General features: G+C 54.6%; 1 protein-coding gene across 8 annotated transcripts; it reads right to left on the bottom strand.

The window, feature by feature from the left end:
- Nucleotides 1-1,637: 1,637 nt before the first annotated feature.
- SLC30A3 (solute carrier family 30 member 3) lies at nucleotides 1,638-18,839 on the bottom strand. 8 transcript variants are annotated; one of them, XM_067703450.1, is made up of 10 exons: nucleotides 18,529-18,839; nucleotides 17,967-18,286; nucleotides 17,733-17,859; nucleotides 12,879-13,060; nucleotides 12,164-12,310; nucleotides 11,913-12,066; nucleotides 11,128-11,326; nucleotides 10,778-10,883; nucleotides 10,403-10,537; nucleotides 1,638-9,513 (listed from the first exon to the last, which is right to left on the bottom strand). In XM_067703450.1, the coding sequence occupies exons 4-10, from the start codon at nucleotides 13,006-13,008 to the stop codon at nucleotides 9,365-9,367; spliced, it is 1,020 nt and encodes a 339-aa protein (XP_067559551.1). In that variant the 5' UTR covers nucleotides 13,009-13,060; nucleotides 17,733-17,859; nucleotides 17,967-18,286; nucleotides 18,529-18,839; the 3' UTR covers nucleotides 1,638-9,364. The 8 variants fall into 8 exon arrangements, with proteins under 8 accessions (XP_067559551.1, XP_067559552.1, XP_067559553.1 ...); XM_067703451.1 differs by having other exon boundaries at nucleotides 18,142-18,286; XM_067703452.1 differs by having other exon boundaries at nucleotides 17,967-18,283.
- Between the last annotated feature and the right edge of the window lie 309 nt (nucleotides 18,840-19,148).

The following is a 19,148-nucleotide window of genomic DNA, read 5'->3' as shown; positions in this document are numbered from 1 at the left end:
CGCTAGCGCTTCTGTGGATCCTTCAAAGTGTGTGAGCTCTTCCATTGCATGAACTTGAGCAGTGTTACATTTCTGGATCCAGCAGGCTAACTTACACCCTCTGGGTACAAAGCACCATGTGCAGTGGGAGTATAAGGATGAACAAGGTAATTCTCATCCTCAACTTGAGGCCTCTTAGGTGGTGAGACATCCAGCGACTTCTACAGATTGAATTGGCACACGATGGTCCAAACTGCTCCAACATCATTCAGGAAGAACCTGCTTTGTGCAAAGAGCTATTAGCAAGTTGCAGGGATGGGAAAAGGAGATGGAACTCGTTTTTTGAAAACTTAGCACGAGCAGGAACTTTCCACATATATTTAATCCTATGCCAAACGTCCAACCGTTTTACAGACGCGACACACTCAGAAGATTACCAGGTGGCTTAACCAAAGTCACATCGCTAGGATTCACATATCAGGACCGCTTGACTTCAAACTCACCTTTCTGTTAAAAAGGAATAAGTTATTTCAGGCTTTAAGGGCATTCAGAATCAGTGGGAGAGACAAGCCACACAAATCTGAACCACCAGAGAACAAGTCTCAGGTGTGTGTGGGGAGCTGGTTCTCAGAAGAGACCAGCACGGGTCTCCTGGTGTCACAAGGATCCCGGGGTTGGGGTTTGGGCTGGTTCCTGAGGAAGGGGCGAGCTGTGCCAGGTGGCTGGGAGGAGGGCGCAGAATCTTGCCGTCCAGCTTGAACATAGGAGTGGTAGTTCTGTGTCTGCAGCACAGTGAGGACGTACACCTAGACCTAGCAGGACCTTTCTGCTCCATATTGTCAGGCATATTGTTAGGGTTGAGAGTCTGATGAGCCAGACCAAGAGGTTTGGATGTAGATTCCAACAGAAATAGGAGCTTATAACTGCAGGCACTGTTTGAAGAAGGGTGGGACTAGGTATAACATCGTCTGCTCGTCTGGGTCGCTGAGCTGTCTCCAGTCCCCCTAATGTTAGTCCTTCCCAGGCTTTTCAAACCCCTGACCCTGACGAGTTCTCCCTCAGGTACCTGGAGGACCTGGTTGGTTGGAAAGGAGAGCATCATTTCTAGAACGCTGCTACTCCTTTCTAGGACTTCAGTTACCCTTTTTATGCTATTCAAACAAATCAGAGATTATTTTCCCAAGTACTAGGAATCTGTCACACACAGATTCCCACAGAACTCAGGGAGGCTTGTCCTCAGCGGAAGCGGCGTTTGCTGCCAAGAGGCACACACATGCCACTCAGCTGCTAAGTGGTGGGAGGTGTCCCTGCCCTGACCCTTTCTTTGGCTCTGCTAATTGTAACACAGCTCTAAGTTGAATAAACTTCTTTCTCCTACAACCAGAAAGGAGATCTTATGACACTGGGAAGTATAAAGAGACTCAGCAAGAAATGAAAACAGACCTTTAAAGAAAACACCCATGTGTGAGACTGTCCCACATTCATTAAGAAACACCCTCCTGTGCTCCATGGGATTATCGTTAACCACATAAAGTTAATAAAGTTTCCTGGTCTCCCTTCCTCCTGAGATACTTAAGAGATGTGATCTATTTTTTTTTAAGTTAACATGGCTCTAATTATGTGCCAAGCACTGTTCTAGCACTTTACAACTATTCACATTCTTTTTTTTTTTTTTTTTTTTTTTTTGCGGTACGTGGGCCTTTCACTGCTGTGGCCACTCCCGTTGCGGAGCACAGGCTCCGGACGCGCAGGCTCAGCGGCCATGGCTCACGGGCCCAGCCGCTCCGCGGCACGTGGGATCTTCCCGGACCGGGGCACGAACCCGCATCCCCTGCATCGGCAGGCGGACCCCCAACCACTGCGCCACCAGGGAAGCCCTTAACATTCGTTTTTACCTACTCTTGGATGAACTCTTTAAATATATTCCCCTGTGAAAAGAGGTCTGACCTAATGTATTTGCTTATTTCCTTGCAAAATAATTTCCCCCAACTCTTCACTGCCTATATCCTAGTGAAGAAGAAAATCCCTTCAAGACAGATATTCCGCTTGGAGCTTGAGCACCCTCATCCTATTCCTGCCACTTGTCGCAATGACCTGCAACCGTGGGCCAGTAAGTCAGTGCACCTTAGGGCTTTAAGTTGAAAGGGTAGAGTTGGAAGTTGCCAGTGTAGCATCGGTAGGCATGTGTAATTCTGTGACGATATCCTGTAGACTGTGGGGGACCTTGCTGGTGATGGTGCGGGGTCGAGAATGAGTGCCAGAAGAGCTGGGGGTAGCAGCCATCCCATCATTAGGGAAGCCAGGTAGGATGTTGTTGCACTAGAAGCAGATGATGGCTGAAGAGAAGAAACGAGAATGGATGTTATAAAACACTAAGGATAGGAGAGTGAAGGGTGGCTCTGTGGGGTGGGCTCTTGAGGAGAACGGGGATGGGTACAGACCAGCTTGGGGTGGGAAAGGATGAATTGTTTGGGCAGGATACTGTTCAGCTGCTGTGGGACATCTCTATGGAAATGTCAATAACAAAGCTGGGGAATTGAAACAAGTGCAACAGAGGTAAATGCTATTTATATGTGATAACCTTACGTGCCCTGAGAACAGAGACGGTATTCACTGATGTATCCCAAGCACCTAGAAAAGTATTGAGCACAGAGTCGGTGCTTAATAAGCACCTGTTGACCGAATCATCAACGTAAAGGTAATGAAAGCTCTTTAAATTTGTGCCTCTGTATTATTCACCGAGAGAATGGGAGCAAAAGCTGTCAGCTAAAACCTGAACGTCAGAAAGGGTTGGAGAAGAGTTCAGAAGAAAGCCCTCAAAGAGGCCCAGAATCTCAGATATGTGAGATATGGGGAGAGGTGTGGACAGGATCAGATCCTGCAGGAGGCCACAGAGAATGCAGTCTGAGGCACAGACCCGGTCTGATGCTTTGTGCGTGGGAAGGTGGCACCATGTTCACGGGCTTCGTGAGGTATTGGCTGAGAAGCTGAGGGTTGTTTGCCGAGGAAAAAAGAGGTGTAGGGATTAGAACCTGAAAGTCTAGAAAAGGCTGGGAAAGCTGTGATGGATCCTCAGGAGATTCATAAAAGGGTCACCAAGCAGGGCTCAGAGGGGAAGCTAGACGTCGTGAGTTTGTGGTAGGGTTAGGCAGGCAATGCCCAGGCAGGGCCACGGCACCTCACCCACCTTGGAGGACCCTCTCTACAAATAGCAATTACTTCCTCCTTGACAGACTCCTGATCAGCTACCACCAAAGGGTGGTGCAGGTTTGCCCTGGGGAGTTAGCCCGGAAGGCACTGGCTTGCTGGCCCATGGCTGGGGGCCTGGGGACTAAGATGGCACCTAATGGGCCTGTATTGACCCCACGCCCGTTCCTTCCCCATCTTTGCATCCGTTCATTCCTTCACCAGCGGGCGTTCCTGAGAGTCTGCTAAGTGCCAGGCTGCGAGCTTGGTGCTGCGGAGGCAAACATGAGGAAAGCAGCGCCTTCCCTCAGGGGCCATAAGCAACCTGCAGGGCAACCTCACCCACTTGCTGTGCCTCCCAGAGGTCTTGTGTGACTGGGTCCTGATGTGAACCCTGCCCTGGTGCAGCAGGTGGGCGAGGTGGACCAGAGCCGGGAGGTGAGCTCTGGGCAGACTCCACGGTCAGGGAAAAGGCAAGTTTGCTGTTGTAACGTCTGAAACCTGTGTATTTTGGTAAGCTTTAGCTGTCTTTTAGTTCCTGGATTCGGTTCCCTTTTGTTTCTCCCTAGGCTTTTTGTCTACCGTCCTTTGAAAATTTATAGCCTATCTTGGTTGAGCCAAAGGGAACGAGAATGGAAATGGATGTTCAGACTGTTTGGGTCAGAGAGAAAGTCAGGCAGTAAACCCTGCCACCAGGTGCCATGGGCACAGCACCAAACAGGATAGGAAAACTCAAAAGGGGTGCACCTGGAGACCCACCTACGCAGAGCTTTCCTGTTCTATTCTGGGAAGATTTTAAGAATGGAAACTATTCTGTATCAGGAGGCTGCAGCCTTCCCTAGGATCATAGCTCTAGGCTAGGATGGGGGAGGCTGTGGATGGCTGCACTTTTCTTCTCTCCAGTAATGAGGCTTCTACTTAGGAATTGACCATGAAATCTTCTAGAAATGTAATAGGGAAGAACAAATCTGACTCCACATTGGAGCTAGCTTTTTTTTAATTCGTTTTGTTTTATTTGTTGTTGTTGTTTTTACTTTTAACCTTTGTAGGCTATTAGGTTTGCTACAAGTTAAGAATGTTGCCTACAGCCTGAAATATACAGGAGAGCCCCAGAGCTCTGACCTTTAAAGGTATAACACTTTTCCATTCATATAGAGATTAAAAAGTTGCAGAACAGAGAATAACATTTGTCTTGTTGGAGGTTTGTGGGAACATTGTGACCAGACCTACCTAAACAGCTGCAAGAACAAAGCATTCAGGCACCAAAAAGTTTGCAGCAAACAACCACACCTCCTCTCCGTTTAGTATAAAAGAAGCCTGAGGGACTTCCCTGGTGACCCAGTGGTTAAGAATCCGCCTTCCAGTACAGAGAGTTTGATCCCTGGTCAGGGAACTAAGATCCCATATCCTGCATGCCGCGAAGTGCAGCCAAATAAGTAAAGAAAGAAAGAAGCAAGCCTGATTTCTAACTCCGTTAAGATGGTTCTTTGGGACACCAGTCCACCATCTTCTCAGTATGCTGGCTTTCCAAATAAAGTCACTATTCCTTGACCCAACAACTCATCTCTTGATTTTATTGGCCTGTTGTGCAGTGAGCAGTATCAGCTTGGTAACAGAGGGAGTGGGATTTCTGGCTCAGGAGGAGAGGCTGGGAACAGCTCATGAGCGGGCTGTGATGTGCCCTTCCCCGGGTGGCTACCACGGCCTCTGCATTGGTGCTCGGTACAGAGGGTCAGCCCAGACAGGAGGAGACCTGCCCTCTGAGTGAGCGTCGCCCAGGCCTGGGGCTGCTTCCGGGGGCTTCAGGATGCTGTAGCCAGAGAGCAGCAGAGGGAGGGTGGGGAATGGGGCGCAGGAGTGGGGTGCAGGCTCTGGCAACCTCCCCACGCTCCCCACCCACTTTCTCTCATCAGTCCTGGCAACAGGGCCTACTTTGTGGGATCATTTGTGATCGTGGCTGCACGTGCAGCCTCAGGCTCTGCCCCACAGGCACCTGGGAACTGCCCAGCACCCTTTGGAAGGTGTTGACCAGGTGCTGATGGGATGGCCAGGGGGCTCAGAGCAGGGACAGGGAGGCCCAGGGAACTCAGAGTTGGGGAGGAAGAGTCCTTCTAGTATAAAAGAAACTCTAGGGAATTCCCTACCAGTCCAGTGGTGAGGACTTTCACAGCCAGGGCCCAGGCTCAATCCCTGGTGAGGGAACTAAGATCCCACAAGCCAAGTAACCAGGCCAATCAGTCAGTCAATCAATCAATAAACTCCCTAAGTACAGTTCTCCACAGAGGTGGGGGAATCTGCCAGGAATAGGGGCAGGGGTCTTCCCAGCCTGACTCAGGGTCCTGTGATTCCCTCCAGTCTTCCAGCTGCCTGGGCTGCTACCAAGGCACAGGCCTCATGGGGGCGCTGCTCCCCCTCTGATAGCATGGCTCAAGGCAGCCAGGATGGGCCCACCGCTTAGGGAAGTCCCCGAAGGGGCGGCAGAGTCTCTGGAGGGAGAACACCGCTTTATCACCCTGAGCTTGCTCTTGACCACAGACAGGCTGCTACCCTGGTCTGCCGGGTCCTCAGCCCTCGCCCCTCAAACAGGAAAGCAGGGCCGCCCACCCATGACCAGCTGACCCAGCGGCCCCCCAGGTGAGCAGCTCCCTGAGGAGGGCAGGGCCTGCCCAGCTGCCCAGCTTTTCCCCTTCAGCACCTGCCCTGTCTCTGCAGCACGAGGCCCTCCAATCCACAGCCTCCCATTCTGGCTTTTCCGTCTGACTCCTTGGTCTCTCTCAAGCGCTCCTACAACTGCACTGAGCCCTCCCTCCTGTCCACCTCATCTTCCTCTGGCTTTCCCTTTTTTCTGGTACATCTCCACCTCGGGAGCAGCCCTCTCCCCTCTCCTCCCCTGGTTAACCAGCTGTGTAAAGAGCTGCCAGGGCTGGGCTGATGGATGGGCCCTTCCCCCGCTCTGCTCTTCCTCAGGCCTCCCCTTGTCCCCACGCCTCCCTTCTGGCCCTTTCTCCTCACCTCTGCCTCCACCACTCATTTTTACCATCAAGGAAGGACACTAAGGGGAAAGGGCCTTCTGGATAAGCAAGTGGAGAGGTGGGTCAGGGAGATAATAGGGGTGTGCAGGCAGCTCCTGCAGATAAGGCTTTCCTGGACTCCCTGGGGAATGCCCTATAAATGGGGGAGAATGCTCCCGATCCTTCTGTACTTCCCTGTCCCTGACAGAGCAACGCCTGGAGTGGGGTGGAAAAGCAGGGTGGTGTTGAAAAGGGCTGGGGACTTAGTGCAGCCAGAACTGAATTTGGATCTCAACTCTGACGGTTATTAGCTGCATGATCTGGGGCAGGTAAGCCTCAGTTTCTCCATCTGTAAAGCACAGATAATACTGTCTGCCTCACAGCGCCTGGCACCAAGTGTAAGCTCAATAAATGTTGGTTCCTGTCCCTGCTGTCAGGGTGCTGGGTCACCCTTTTCCCTGAAATCCCTCATAGATTCCACCCAAAAGGTAACCCTTTCCTACATGCCCTCTATATACCAGGCACACTTCTACCCACAACGTCATGTAACCCCTCTGTTTATAATTAGGAAAGCTGGAACGCAGAGGGGTTACCAGTGACCAGAGTATTAGCAGAGGGCCGAGGCAGAAGCAAGGAGCCTGAGTGCAGAGCCCCAGGATGGGCTAGCCAGCAGCAGCAGGTTGCTGGGAAGGAGCCGAGAAGAGTTTTGCTGAGAAACTCAACTGTGCAAGTGCCTCCCAGGGCCTGGGTGGCAGTGAGAGCCCAGGCTCTGCACCTGACCCTGTCACTTGCTGGGTGACCTTGGGGAAGTCCTTTTCCCTCTCTGAGGCTCGGCTTCCTCTTCATTTTGCAGGGGTATGGGACAGAGATGGACTGCGTGCGTTGTGAGGTCTCTTCCTGCCCTGAACGTTCTGTTCCCTCTCCTGCAAAGGGATCCAGCCTTGTGCGTGTAGGGCAGGGCTGCAGCTTAAGGCTGTTCATAGAGTAAAAATCTAGTCCTCGTTTTCCCCACTCTCTATTTCCTCACTCTTCCCCACCCCCATCCTGTCACTTGGGGCCTGTAATCAATGAGTCATAAAATGAGAAAGTAGCAGGAACTAGCAAAGCATGGACAGCAGCTGGGGCAGCCTTGGTGCCCAGTGTGAGGGACTGCTAGCCCTTTGCCCGCGCCCAGCCTCCCGTGCTAGACTCAGGCCAGCAGCGACTCACCCATCCTGGTCGAGGGGCCCCCAGCTGAAGATCAGAATGGGAAGGCCTATTTTCAACCGGTCCAAAGACCACACCGTAAAACAAGTAATGAAATCTACGTGTATTAACGTGGAAAGACGCACCCAGGATGTATGGCTGAATCATAAAAGCAGGTTACATGTTATCACCTATAATGTAATCCTCTTATGTTATTACGAAGAAGTCTTTGTACATACAAGAAAATATGGGCAGAGAGACTGTGAATACCAGTTCTCTCTGGGAGTAAAAGTATAGGGGAATCATTCACTTTCTACTTTATACACTTTCCTTTGATAGGTTTTTATTTATTTATTTTTATTTTTGGCCACACTGCACAGCTTGTGGGATCTTAGTTCCCCAGCCAGGGATCGAACACATGCCCCTGGCAGTGGAAGCACAGAGTCCTAACCACTGGACTGCCAGGGAATTCCCTCCTTTGATAGGTTTTTAAAGCGAACATATATTGCCTTTATAATTTAAAAAAATCAACACAATTTAATAATAAAGATATTTCCATTTTGGGGGAGAAGCCTTGCAGAAATATGCATGAGCTAATGAAAATGCTCCGGGTCTTTGCTTCAGGCTGGAGTTATATCAACCTATGATGGGAAGGCCGGTGGACTCCTGCACTATATCCAAAACAAAAGCACAAAGGGCTTGTTTTTTTAAGAGAAAATGAACAATCCCTTAAAGAGATTTGTAAGGTCAAATCTGTCGAAATATATGATTCAACGTATATGAGGCAAAGGGAGGATAATTGTAAAACAGGTCCTTGGTGTCCACAGCTCAAACCTGGACTTGGGGTTGGCTGCTGTGAGGCAGGGCTGGGGCAGTCGGGACGGAGGGCTGCTCCCCAGCACCTCACACAGCTTGAGAACAAAGCCAAATCAGCACCGTGGTCCAACCCCTCTCTCCCAAATGGCTGCAGCTTCCCGCCAACAAGCCCAAGGCCACCCTGGCCTGTGGGAGCCTTTCAGAATGACTCCAGTATCCCTCAGCTCTTTGCCATCCAGCTTTCTCCTATAACCAATCCCAGAATGAATGGGCATCTCCCTGAGCCAAGGACCCAGGCTCAAGCACACTGCCAAGTAGGGGAAGGCAGTAAAGGGACTGGCGGGTTTCAGCCTACATCAGAATGGATATTTGAGGGTGGAGAGGATGGAGAGGGTGGGAAGGGGGTAGGGGGGCTGTGCAAGGTCACTCTGGCTGAGGGATTCTATCCGTTCCCAGGTGACCGGTTCTGTGTCCCCCTCCTGAGGAGTCAGCACAGGGGCTGAAAGGTGCAGTTAGATACAAGTTTATTGGCAGAGCTGCGGCGGAGTCCTCCCTCTCTCTGGGAGAGCCGAGGGCACAGCACCAACAGAGGGATGGCCAGACAGACCCCCAAACAGACACATGGATGGTGCAGACTCATAGAGACCATAGCACAGCCACACAGGCACAGAGACACACAGGCCACAGCACCAAGACACACACACACACACACACACACACAAAACCATAAGGCTAGAACACACGGACAACGTGCAGGCTTTGGGGCTCCTGCATAGACAGAGAGAGAGCCACATGGGGAGGGGGCCCCTGCTGCCCTCCCCCAGGCTTAGGCACACCAACAGCACAAAGACAGGCAGATCCTCCAGCCAGCCAGCCAGCCAGCCTGCCACACAGACAAATGAACTGCACGGAAAGGAGGCTGGGGGCTCCCCCGAGCACGGGGAGCAGGGACCACAGGACTTCTACACACCCCGACTGCCCTGACTTCCCTGTTCAGCCTGACCCTGGCTCCACTCCCCACACACACTTTGGTCTTGCCCACTGGAGCTGGGGGGTTGGCAGGTGGAAGCGGGCAGAGAGGAAGGGTACGGACCCAGCTCCGTCCCTTCTCCGTGAGCAGGGAGGCAGTTGCTGAGAGTCCAGGGCTGAGCCTGGGCCTGGCAGTGGGGTGAGGGTGCGGCCGTGGCTCAGGCTTGGGGGGGCTCCCTGCAGCGCAGGCACTGGGCCATCTCAGGCTGGTACTGCTCGACCTGCAGGGTAGAGCTGGAGAATCCAAACCGGGAGCGGAGCCGGGATGTGGCTTCAGCCAGGACGGCTTCAGAGTCAGCCGTGGAGTCTGCGGGGGAGTGATAAGAGGCAGCAGGTTTCCAGGGGAATTGGGAACCAGCCAGGGGCCCAGATAAGGATGGGTGAAGGGGACCCAGGGGTTTGCATGGCATGAAAGCCAAGATTGAATGGGAAGCTTTATTTTCTCTATATATTGTATGAACAGTGTAAAACTGTCAAAAAGATCAGACAGACTCATCCCTAATCGACTAGGCTAACACACTAGACCGTCATTTTTCTATTCTCTTCTGCTCTTTGAGTATCAGTATACAGCTGTGTATTTCAGCAGCCATACCACCCGCTTTTCCACGACATTCCAGATGTTAAATATTCTGTTCTCATTGTCCCTCTAGAGTTACCATCAAATATCCTACAAAGTATAATATTTTTGGCATCCAAATTGCATGTCTCTGATTGCTTCTTGCATCTGGAAGAAACTCAAAAATTCTTTGTCAGCTTGTGAGTCACCATATATATTTTAAATAGTTGAACCATAATGTAGCTACAATTTTATATTCTGCTTTCTCTCTTAGCATTATACCATAAACATTTTCCCTAGTTGCCCTACAGTCTTCATAATCATCAATTTTTAAAAGTTACATGATACTCCACTGAGTGGAGGAACCGTAATTTACCTAACTGTGCCCCATCACGAGACCTGTAGGTACCAGTGACCTTTTAAAGGGTTGCTGGTTCCCAGTACTACTTCAGAGAGAGTGAAACCTCCCCGAGAGAAAGAGAGAGAGAGAGAGAGAGAGAGAGAAGGAAAGAGAGATACAAAAGACAGAGAGATGGAAACATTCGCAGTTAATTCAGACCATCTTTCTATGTTTGGATGGTGGTACGGGAAGGGAGAAATGTTTCTGGAAAGTAACTGGCTGGGGTCAGTGTGGACTCACCAATCGCCAGGTGTGCGGAGGCAACATGGTAAGTAAGCGTAAGGGACCACAGGTGCAGCTCGTGGGTTGCCCGAACTCCTGGCACTGACAACAGGGTATCCCGCACAGGTTCAAACCCCACACTTCGGGGGGTACCTGCAAGCAACACCCACCGTGTCTTATTGCCAGGGCCACTCCTGCCCAGAGGCCAGGACCCCACCTCCCCCATCCTGTACCACTCACCCTGTTGATCCCCACAGTTTACCCCATCCCTGAACCCTCCTTCCACCAATAGGCCTTCTCCCCACACTTTCTCCAGAGAAAACAGAGGCGCCTAGTCCTGGGGTGAGGTCAGAGAGGGCCCCGGGGGGTGGGGAGCAGTGGCGTCTGACTCACCTTCCATGAGGACGCGGAGAACATCTCGGAGGGTGGGAGCGGTGGATCCAAGGGCACAGATGGAGAAGAGAAAGGTGCTGATGGGGTCAGCTGCCTTGTACTGAGGCTGTAGAGAAAGAGAGCTCTAAGCCTGGGAATCAGGGACCTTTCAGAGGAAGACCTAGGGGCATCCTGGACATACAGGACCTGAGAGGCCCCTGAGAACCCTGCTGGGGTGAAAGGACTATAACCCTGGGCCAGGAGTCCTGGGGAGCTGGGAGATGGAGTGGGGTGGGTGGGGGTCCAGGGAAGGAGGGGCTGGGGGGTGGAATTGGGGGAGGAAGGCTGGGGCAGGCTTGCACAGATGGTACCTTGAAGTAGATGAGGATGGAGGCGGCCAGCACCCCAAGGCTCTGCAGAAGGTCCCCCAGCACGTGCACAAAGGCCGCCCGGACGCTGGTGTTCCCCAGGGGCAGGGGCTCCCCGGGCCCCTCCTCCAGCGGTGCATACTCTGCCCCCCTGGACCCGTGGCTGTGGTGGGGCCCGGCCTGGTGCAGCACAAAGGCCATTCTGAGGGGGAAGCAGAGCAGCTCAGCCCAGGTGACCTGCTTCCAGGCTCCTCTGCCCACTTCCACACCTCCTCCTCTCACCTCCCCAGGAGCCCTCTCTCCATCTATTTTCTCCCTATTTTCCCAGTCCCAGGAAAGAGACAATACGGTCCAAGAGAGACAAGTAATGCAGCCTGGGGGCAAGAATACGTGGTGCCAGAGGCGTGGATTCAGATCCTGGCCCTGCTACTAAAGTAGCTATGTGCCCTGGGCAAGTCCCCTGGTCACCTCTTGGGGTCTATCTGATTAACTGTATACCAGAAGCGATGCTACCTACCTCATGGGGTGGTTGTGAGCTTTAAATGAGACAGTGCTGATGACAGCCCCCAGCAGGGTGGCCAGTACACAGCAGGCCTTTAACAAAGGTCTTTTGACTCTGAATTTTAGGTCTCTACCCCAGCCCCTTCTCAGGCATCCCTAGAGCAGAGAGATGAGAACAGCATGTGCGTGCTGCGAGTCTGTCCGGGAGAGGAGAGCCTGCTCTCCCATCCTGGAGGAGGAGCCCTCGCCCTGAATCCCACAGGTGCCCGCTCCACACTGGAACGTACAGCAGATTGGCACAGACTGCGACGCTGGCGGTCAGCAGCATGGCACCCCCCTCGATGTGGTAGTCGCTGTGCAGCAGGCGGATGAAGGCCAGGTACAGGAGGATGCCAGTGACCATCCAGAGGGAGACCACAGAGGCCAAAGCCCCCAGAGTCTCTGCAGGGGAAGACAAGCTATCAGAGGGCTGCCCAGGACCCTGAGAGGTACCTTCCGGCAAGACTGGGTGGGTCATCAGACCATGCAGGGGCCTTACCTGAGCGGTGCCAGCCAAAGGTCATGGTGCGGGTGGCTGGACGGGTAGAGAGCCAGAGGGAGAAGAGGCTGCCCATCATGCTGCCCACATCTGCCAACAGGTGGGCTGCGTCAGTCATAATGGCCAGGCTGTGCGCCAAATACCCACCTGTAAGGGTAAAGCGATATATGGTCTGGTCCATTTAGAAAATATCATGCGGTGTGTGCAGAGGCATGGAAAAGAGACGGGGGGACACACACCAAAACGTGAACAGCAGTTTTTCTCTGGTAATGGGATTACATGTGGGTTTTTGGTTTTTTTTTCTTTTCACTCATTCACATTTTCACAGTTTCACAGTTTTTCTACAATAACATTTTTTTGACCACGCCGCACAGCTTGTGGGATCTTAGTTCCCCGACCAGGGATTGAACCTGCGCCCTCAGCAGTGAAAGCGCGGAGTCCTAACCACTAGGGAATTCCCCACAATAACGTATTTTAATAAGAAGAAAATAGGGCTTTTACAAGACCAGTTCATACTGATGAGCCAGCCCTGAATTCCCTTGGTGCTGTCCCTCGCCCTCTCCCACTTCCTGAGTCCTGGGCACCCACCTCCCCTGTCCCAGCCATCCCCACCTTCTCTGCATCTCCACCCAGGAACACTCCTGGGACTCCGGGCGGGAAGTGGCTTAGGCAGGCGTCCGGAGGATGGTGTTGGAGGGACTGCTTTCCGACTTACCGACTACTTCCCCGGCCATGAAGACGCAGCACACAGCACAGGCGGCACACAGCTGCCTCTGTGCCTGCAGCCTCTCAGGGGTGAGACCTGGCTGTGGCAGAGGGTCCCTGTGGCAGTGGTGGAAGGACATCTCCACGGGTTTGGGCTCCTCGGGGAGGGGCTCAGAGGGCTCTGTGAAGAGACTGAGGCAGGCAGCCCAGTTCAAGTTGGGGCCTGGTTCAAGGGCTAACCTGCTTCTCACTCCCAGTCCTGGATCCCCCAGACTGGCTTCATCAGATGTCCCACCTCTCTATCCTTTCCCAAGGCCTTGTGGACAGAGGGCCACAGGAGAGATGGGGCTAAATGGACAACTCAGATTCCAGCCTCCCTTTTCCTTTCACGTACAGAGCCATAGAATCTCAGAGCTCACATGGAAAGCACCTTAGAGACGTCTGGTCTACCACTTATTAAAGAATTAGAAGTATGAGGTTCAAAGGGGGAAAGGACTTATGGAGGCCACACAGCTAGTTGGTGGTTGAGCTGAGATTAAACTTCAACCAAATCAATTCATTATGATAGGCACCACGAAGAATACAAGTGGGATAGGATATCCTTTCTGACCTCTGGGAGCCTCTGGTGAACAAGACAAATGTGTACCTAAATACTGTGAGATGTAGCAAAAGGTAGCTATTGCCTTAGAGCAATTAAAGCACTATCAGGGCTCCGAGTGACATACTGACTCTAATGAGGAAATCAGGGACACAACTGAAGGAGGCCCCTGAGAAGGGCCTGGAAGGATGGGAAGGATTTTGATAAAGAGGAGGTGCACGTGCCCGGCGAAGGCAATAGGAAGGGGAAGTGGTGTGAAAGTGTGGGGTGAGGCTCAGCACATGGTCCTGGCCTTAGTGCCTCCCTGCTGGACCTACCTCCTGGTGCCTCCACTCCCAGGTCCTTCACCTTCCCTCTCCAAGACATTCAGCTAGACGTGGCCCTTTAAGAGGAGAGCAGAATGCTGGGACCCAAAAAGTCTGAAGTTCCTGGCACAGAGAGCTAATGGCCAGATTCCAGAGCTGGGTTGTCATGGGGAGGAGAGAGCGCAGACTGATGTGGCTGGGATTGGTGGCAGGAGGAGTGCTGGGTTTGGAGTCTGCCACATGTTAGCTGGACCTCAGTGTGACCATAAGCACCCAGCAGAGGCCACTTTAACTGCACAGTGCAGTAAGCCTCCCTGGACAAATGAATGGGGCTGGAGGCCTCACCTGGGGATGCCACAGGCTGAGCTCAGGCTAACAGAGTTTTCAGTCCTTTCTGGCTTAATTCTCACCCCCATTACTACCCAACCTGAACCCCAGGGAGAAGAGAACCTTCCACAGCATAAAGGACCTAAATAGAAAAGTACAGTTCTAGAAATACTTGTGGAAGTGTCACAAGAATGCCCTTGAGAGAAAATGAAGGCTCCAGATAGAAATGTGATCACAGCAGTAAAGTGGGGAAGGGCGCCTGGGGCCTTCTGGCTGAGGACAGCTCTGCCCAATGGGCGAATTCAGCTGTGAGGGAGATGGGGGCACATTTGGTGCTTCTAGGGAAAATTCAAGTGCTGGCAGGTAGATTAACTTCTTGGAATCCCCTTCCAAAACTTAGAATCTGGGTGTGTATGATTCCAGGTGTGTTTCCAGAGGAGACGGGAGATGAGGGTGGCTTTGAGATCCATCCTCATTCCTCAATGAGACTACCAAGCAGCGTATACGTACTGAAGCTCAATCTAGTGGGAGAGACAGAAGTGTCGCAAATGACTGACTATGCAAGGAGAAGCTGGGGCCAGGAGGGTTATGAACAAAGGACTTTGGAGCACAGGGGAAGGACTGACCAACTCTAAAGGGGATGAGGAGACCTTCACAGAGGAGGAGATGTTTAAGAGAAGACCTAGGTAGAGAAAGGAGCTCCAGACACATGGAATGACAATGACAAGATATGCAGCTTGGAGCTTAAGTGTGAGGAACCAGGGGAAGGGCTGAGGAGGAAAGTGATGGGCTCAAAGTAACATAAAGGGAGATACACTGATTGATTTAATCTTTCCTGATCTGTGAGATGGATGACCTTGACGATGGACTAGTCTGGGAGGAAGAGAAGAGAGGAGATGGAGGGGTCCAGTACAGACAAGGCCAGAGGCTCCCTGCGCAGAATCTTAGAGACAGGCAGGCAGGTAGGGAAGAGCCTCTTCCAGAAAATACTGCAGGATTTGGTGACTAATGGTCATATGAGAATGAAAACAAGCTGGGAGTCAGAGATGCGGGTCTGAAGAGTAAACAGAGGGTGAGTGGCTTTGAGGCAGTGGGCAAGATGCCTTTCCTGGCCCTGTAAGACACAGCGCGGCCAGGCATCAAGGTAGTCACCCATCAACAGGCTGCTCCCTTTTGTTTTGCATTAACTGGGCACTAAAGAAGCCTCATTGTTGGTGTGTAGGGGTGCGGGGAGCTACCTGCTGTGTGCAGAGAAGGAAAGACAACTTGCTCTCCCTGGCCCTCTGAAACCCCCGACAAACAACAAATAATACTGAGTAGGGTAGAAGGAAGACTGGCCTGAAGCAGAGTCGAAAGGTACATTAAGAGATGCCAGGGCCACAGCTGCCCCCGTCTGCAGTCCTCCGCGGGAGAGATTCCGACGGAAGTCTTCCCTCCCTTCTGCTCATCCACTCCCCCATCCACCCAGGTTTACGGCCCCCATCCAGGGAAAGAGCGAGAAACCCACAGAGGCACCACACCCGAGACAAAGGGAGAGGGGTTGGGAGGAAAAAGGAAAGATAGGGAGAGATGAGGAAAGAGAAAAAGCCGGAGACCCTGTCAAATTCCCGAGATAAACGAACGGTGGGCAAACAGACAAAATGGCCAGCGGAGGTGGCCAGGGAGGGCCTGGCGCGGCCGCTCGGAGGGACAAGGCGGTCGGCGGGCGCCGGGCGCGGGAGGCTGGCGGGACGCGGAGGCGGTTCTCCGGCCGCCCCCGGCCCGCTGTCCCGACCGCTCCGAGCGCCTCATTTCACACCTCGCCGCCCCCGGCCCCGTCTGTGCGTAGCCGGGAATACCCCCGCCGCCCAGACCGCACCTGCTCCTTCCTTACCGCCCCCTCGCTTCCCAGCGGCCGCCCGCCCCACAGGAGCCCGGAAGACCCGCTGCGGAGCCCGGGCCCATCGTCGGCCCGGGTGCCCACAGCTGGCCACTCTGGAGGGGGCGCCCCGAGCCCGGGAGCGCGGAGGGTAGGGCCGGGGGCCTGGGCGGCGAGGGGCTCCTACGACCCCGGAGCAATGCGTACATCGGGGCACCTGGCGCGGACTCCGGCCAGACGGAGGGGCAGTCGCTCGCGGGGAAGTCAGACGCGGCGGGGGCGGCGGAGGGGTCGGGAAGCTTGGGGGGCGGGCCGAGGAGCAGTTTCCCGGGACCGGGAGAAAGAAGGTAGCCAGGAGGAGGCATGTCGGGCTGTTGAGCGGCGGGGGTCGGGGCTGGCTGGGCGGGCCGGAGGGGACAGAACGCAGCGCCACAAAGCCGAGGGGGTCGCGGTGCGCTGGGCCGGCTGGCCGAGAGAGACAACGAAGTGGACGGAAGTCGGAAGGGTGGCGCCCCCCCCCCCAGCCGAGGGCCGACCCAGGTCAATCCTACCTCTTCAAACGCAGGCCGCCACCAGCGCCGCCGCGGTCTCGGGGGCTCACCAGGCGAGTGGTCTCAGAGCCCCCCGTGGCGGGAGAGGGCTCCATTTCCCCGCGGCCCCGACCGTCTAGGCCGCACCGAGGTAGGGAGAGGCGTGGCCAACCCCGCGCCAAGTCCGAACGGCCAGTCGACCCCTAGACTCCCCGCAGGGCCTCGGGGCCACCACAGTGAAGGGAACTGCGGCGACTGTGGCGCCGGCAGTCCGAACTGCAGATCCCGCGGCTGCTGGAGCCCCGCCCCGCGTGGGGCGAGCTCCCCAAGCCCCGCCTCCAGGCTCCCCAGCCTCTCCCCCCACGCCGAAGCCCCGCACCCGGAGCCCCGTCCCCGTAGGCATAGCCCTATTTCCCGGTGCCGGAGCCAGGTGGGGCGGTGGGAGCTCTCTGCGCCCCCGCCGGGTTCTAGAGAACGCCTAATCTCCATAGCCCACCCCTAGGCAGACCAGCCCCGCCCCTACCTAAGCCCTGCCTACCAGTTTCCAGCCGAGCTCCTCAAGCCTAGGGACCTTCCAACCAATCTTCAACCAAGGGACACCGCCTCGTGCAGGTCCGCGCCAGGGCATCCCACCCCCTCTCCTCACCACCCGTCACCTCGTGGCCCCAGCCTCCCCACACGAAGGCAGAAACAGGTGTGGAGGAGAGAACCAGAAAGAGAATGTGGGGTAAGCAGTGTGACAAATCCGGGAGAACTCCAGGGACTCTGGCCAGAAACCCCTCTGTGGCGGATGTGGGGTCGGAATTCGCGAGCCAAGTCTGCTGCCAAGCACTGTACCGCTCATTATTATTTATTTTTATAGAGACATGGGGCGGACAAAAAGCTTCCAGCTCTCCTTCAATCCATTATTATCCCTATTTTTCGGACGAGTAACAGTCCCAGAGGAAGAAGTGTCCGGGGTCATGCGACCAGTGAATAAAGGACTGGGACTGGAACCCCATCCTCTCTCCCTCCCCGGTTCAGGACGCCACAAGGCGACTGGAGAGAGCACACAGCCGCAGTTTTGTCACTTAGAGGCTGGGGCAGCCGAAAGGAAGAGCGCTCCACTTCTCTGGGGTCACAAGCCCCAGGTTCATGGAGGGAGGCTGCGGTCAGCTTGTCCTTACCTCCAAACCTGTAGCACCTTCCCGGGCATTACTTCATCTTGCCTCATTTTAACTAAAGCCCAGGGGAAGGAGTGACTTACAGCAAAGTCTGTGGCTGAGCCTGGAGTCGAAGCTTCAAATGCTCAATGTTCTGTGCCCCTCACATCTGCCACCAGTGTACAATGAAAAGCGGTGGTGACTGGATTGTGCACTCCAAGCTGTGACACTCTGTGAAGAGAAGGATCCGTAGGAGGAGGGGAAAGAGTAAGCATGGATGGGGAAGGTGGAGGGTGAGAGTCGTTAACTAGCCCAGGCAAGAAACCCATCAAACGCACCCTTCAGAATACCCTAGGCTTCAGAATACCCGTCAGAATGAATTTAGGGTTCTGGTGACAGTCATCTAAGCCCAACATTCTTTTTTTCAGACAATGAGACTCCGTGCGTACTTCTAAAAACAAAAAAAAACTGGAGGACGTGCCAGCTAGAGTGGTTGGAAGTGATGGGGTTAACCTGGGAGAGCTTCGCGGAGGAGGTGAGGCTTGAACGGATTAGGCAAGCTGGGCGGCGGGCTGGCTGTTCCGGCGGGGAGAGTGCGGCTTGTGCCAAGGTTTGCGGGCGGCGTGTGCTAAGCGATCGTACTGCGCCGGGAGCGCTGCTGCACGGAAGAACGAAAGGGTCTGCGCGCGCCCTCGGCGCCGCCTCCACCCACGCCCTGCACGGGGCCCGCGCCAGCCTGTTCTCCACACTCTTCCCGCAAGGCCCAGCCCACAGTCCACGCGGAGCAAGGGAGCGAGGGTGGGGGTGGCTTTCGTCCCCCAACCTCCCCTAGAGGCATGGGGCCTCAGCTCCCTCCGTGGGTTATAGCAAGGCGAGAGGGGAAGCCACCAGCAAGGTCACCTTGTTGGTCCGCGTCAGAGCTGGGGTGGAATTCATGTCCCGCTCGCCTATGTCAGGGCCCCGGGCACGTCCCGCCTGGCGCCGTCGGTTTTCGAAGCTCCGTCCGCACTGGGCCTGGGGCATTGCCAATTCTGAGAGCCTTGGAGCTGGGACGTGAGGGCCACTGCTCACTCCAGGGCTCAGATGCGGTAGCCTCGCCCAAAGTGGCGCGGGGCGGGCGAGCTCGAAAATGGGCAGAAACCGCGGGACCCTATGCGGGACGGGGTGTGGGGGGCGGGCTTCTAGGAACGCCTCGGCCAATGACGACAGCAGGGGGACGTGGTAATAACAATGGCTTCCTCCGGGATTTCCTTTCCTGGGCAGCCCGTGGCGCAGGGACAGCAGCCCCGGGTGCCCGGGAGGGGGCGCAGACGCCGGCACGTGCCCGCCCCGCCACTGCCACCCGGCGGGGAGCGAGAAGGCAGGACTGGAAAGGGGCGTCGGAGCAGACGGATAACAGGGCTGCCCTTCGCCTCCCCTCCATGGCCTTGGAACTCGCTGCCTCCAGAAGTCCAGTGCAACGGCAGGGAGAATACCAACAGTTTCTTTTGCTTGGAATTTATGCATGAAAAGCCTGGCAG

This window comes from Pseudorca crassidens, chromosome 14 (assembly GCF_039906515.1).
Source record: "Pseudorca crassidens isolate mPseCra1 chromosome 14, mPseCra1.hap1, whole genome shotgun sequence".
Lineage (NCBI taxonomy): Eukaryota > Metazoa > Chordata > Mammalia > Artiodactyla > Delphinidae > Pseudorca > Pseudorca crassidens.
The sequence above is the reverse complement of the archived record's forward strand: the minus strand, read 5'-3'. Positions and strand labels throughout refer to the sequence as shown.

Coding starts and splice junctions, on each gene's coding strand:
- SLC30A3 (XM_067703447.1), bottom strand. CDS start 16,602: ATGGAGCCCTCTCCCGCCACGGGGGGCTCTGAGACCACTCGCCTGGTG. Junction 13,061..16,507: donor GGCGGCCTGCGTTTGAAGAG/GTAGGATTGACC, acceptor TGCCTGCCTCAG/TCTCTTCACAGAGCCCTCTG. Junction 10,538..10,777: donor TCTCCGCGTCCTCATGGAAG/GTGAGTCAGACG, acceptor TGTTGCTTGCAG/GTACCCCCCGAAGTGTGGGG.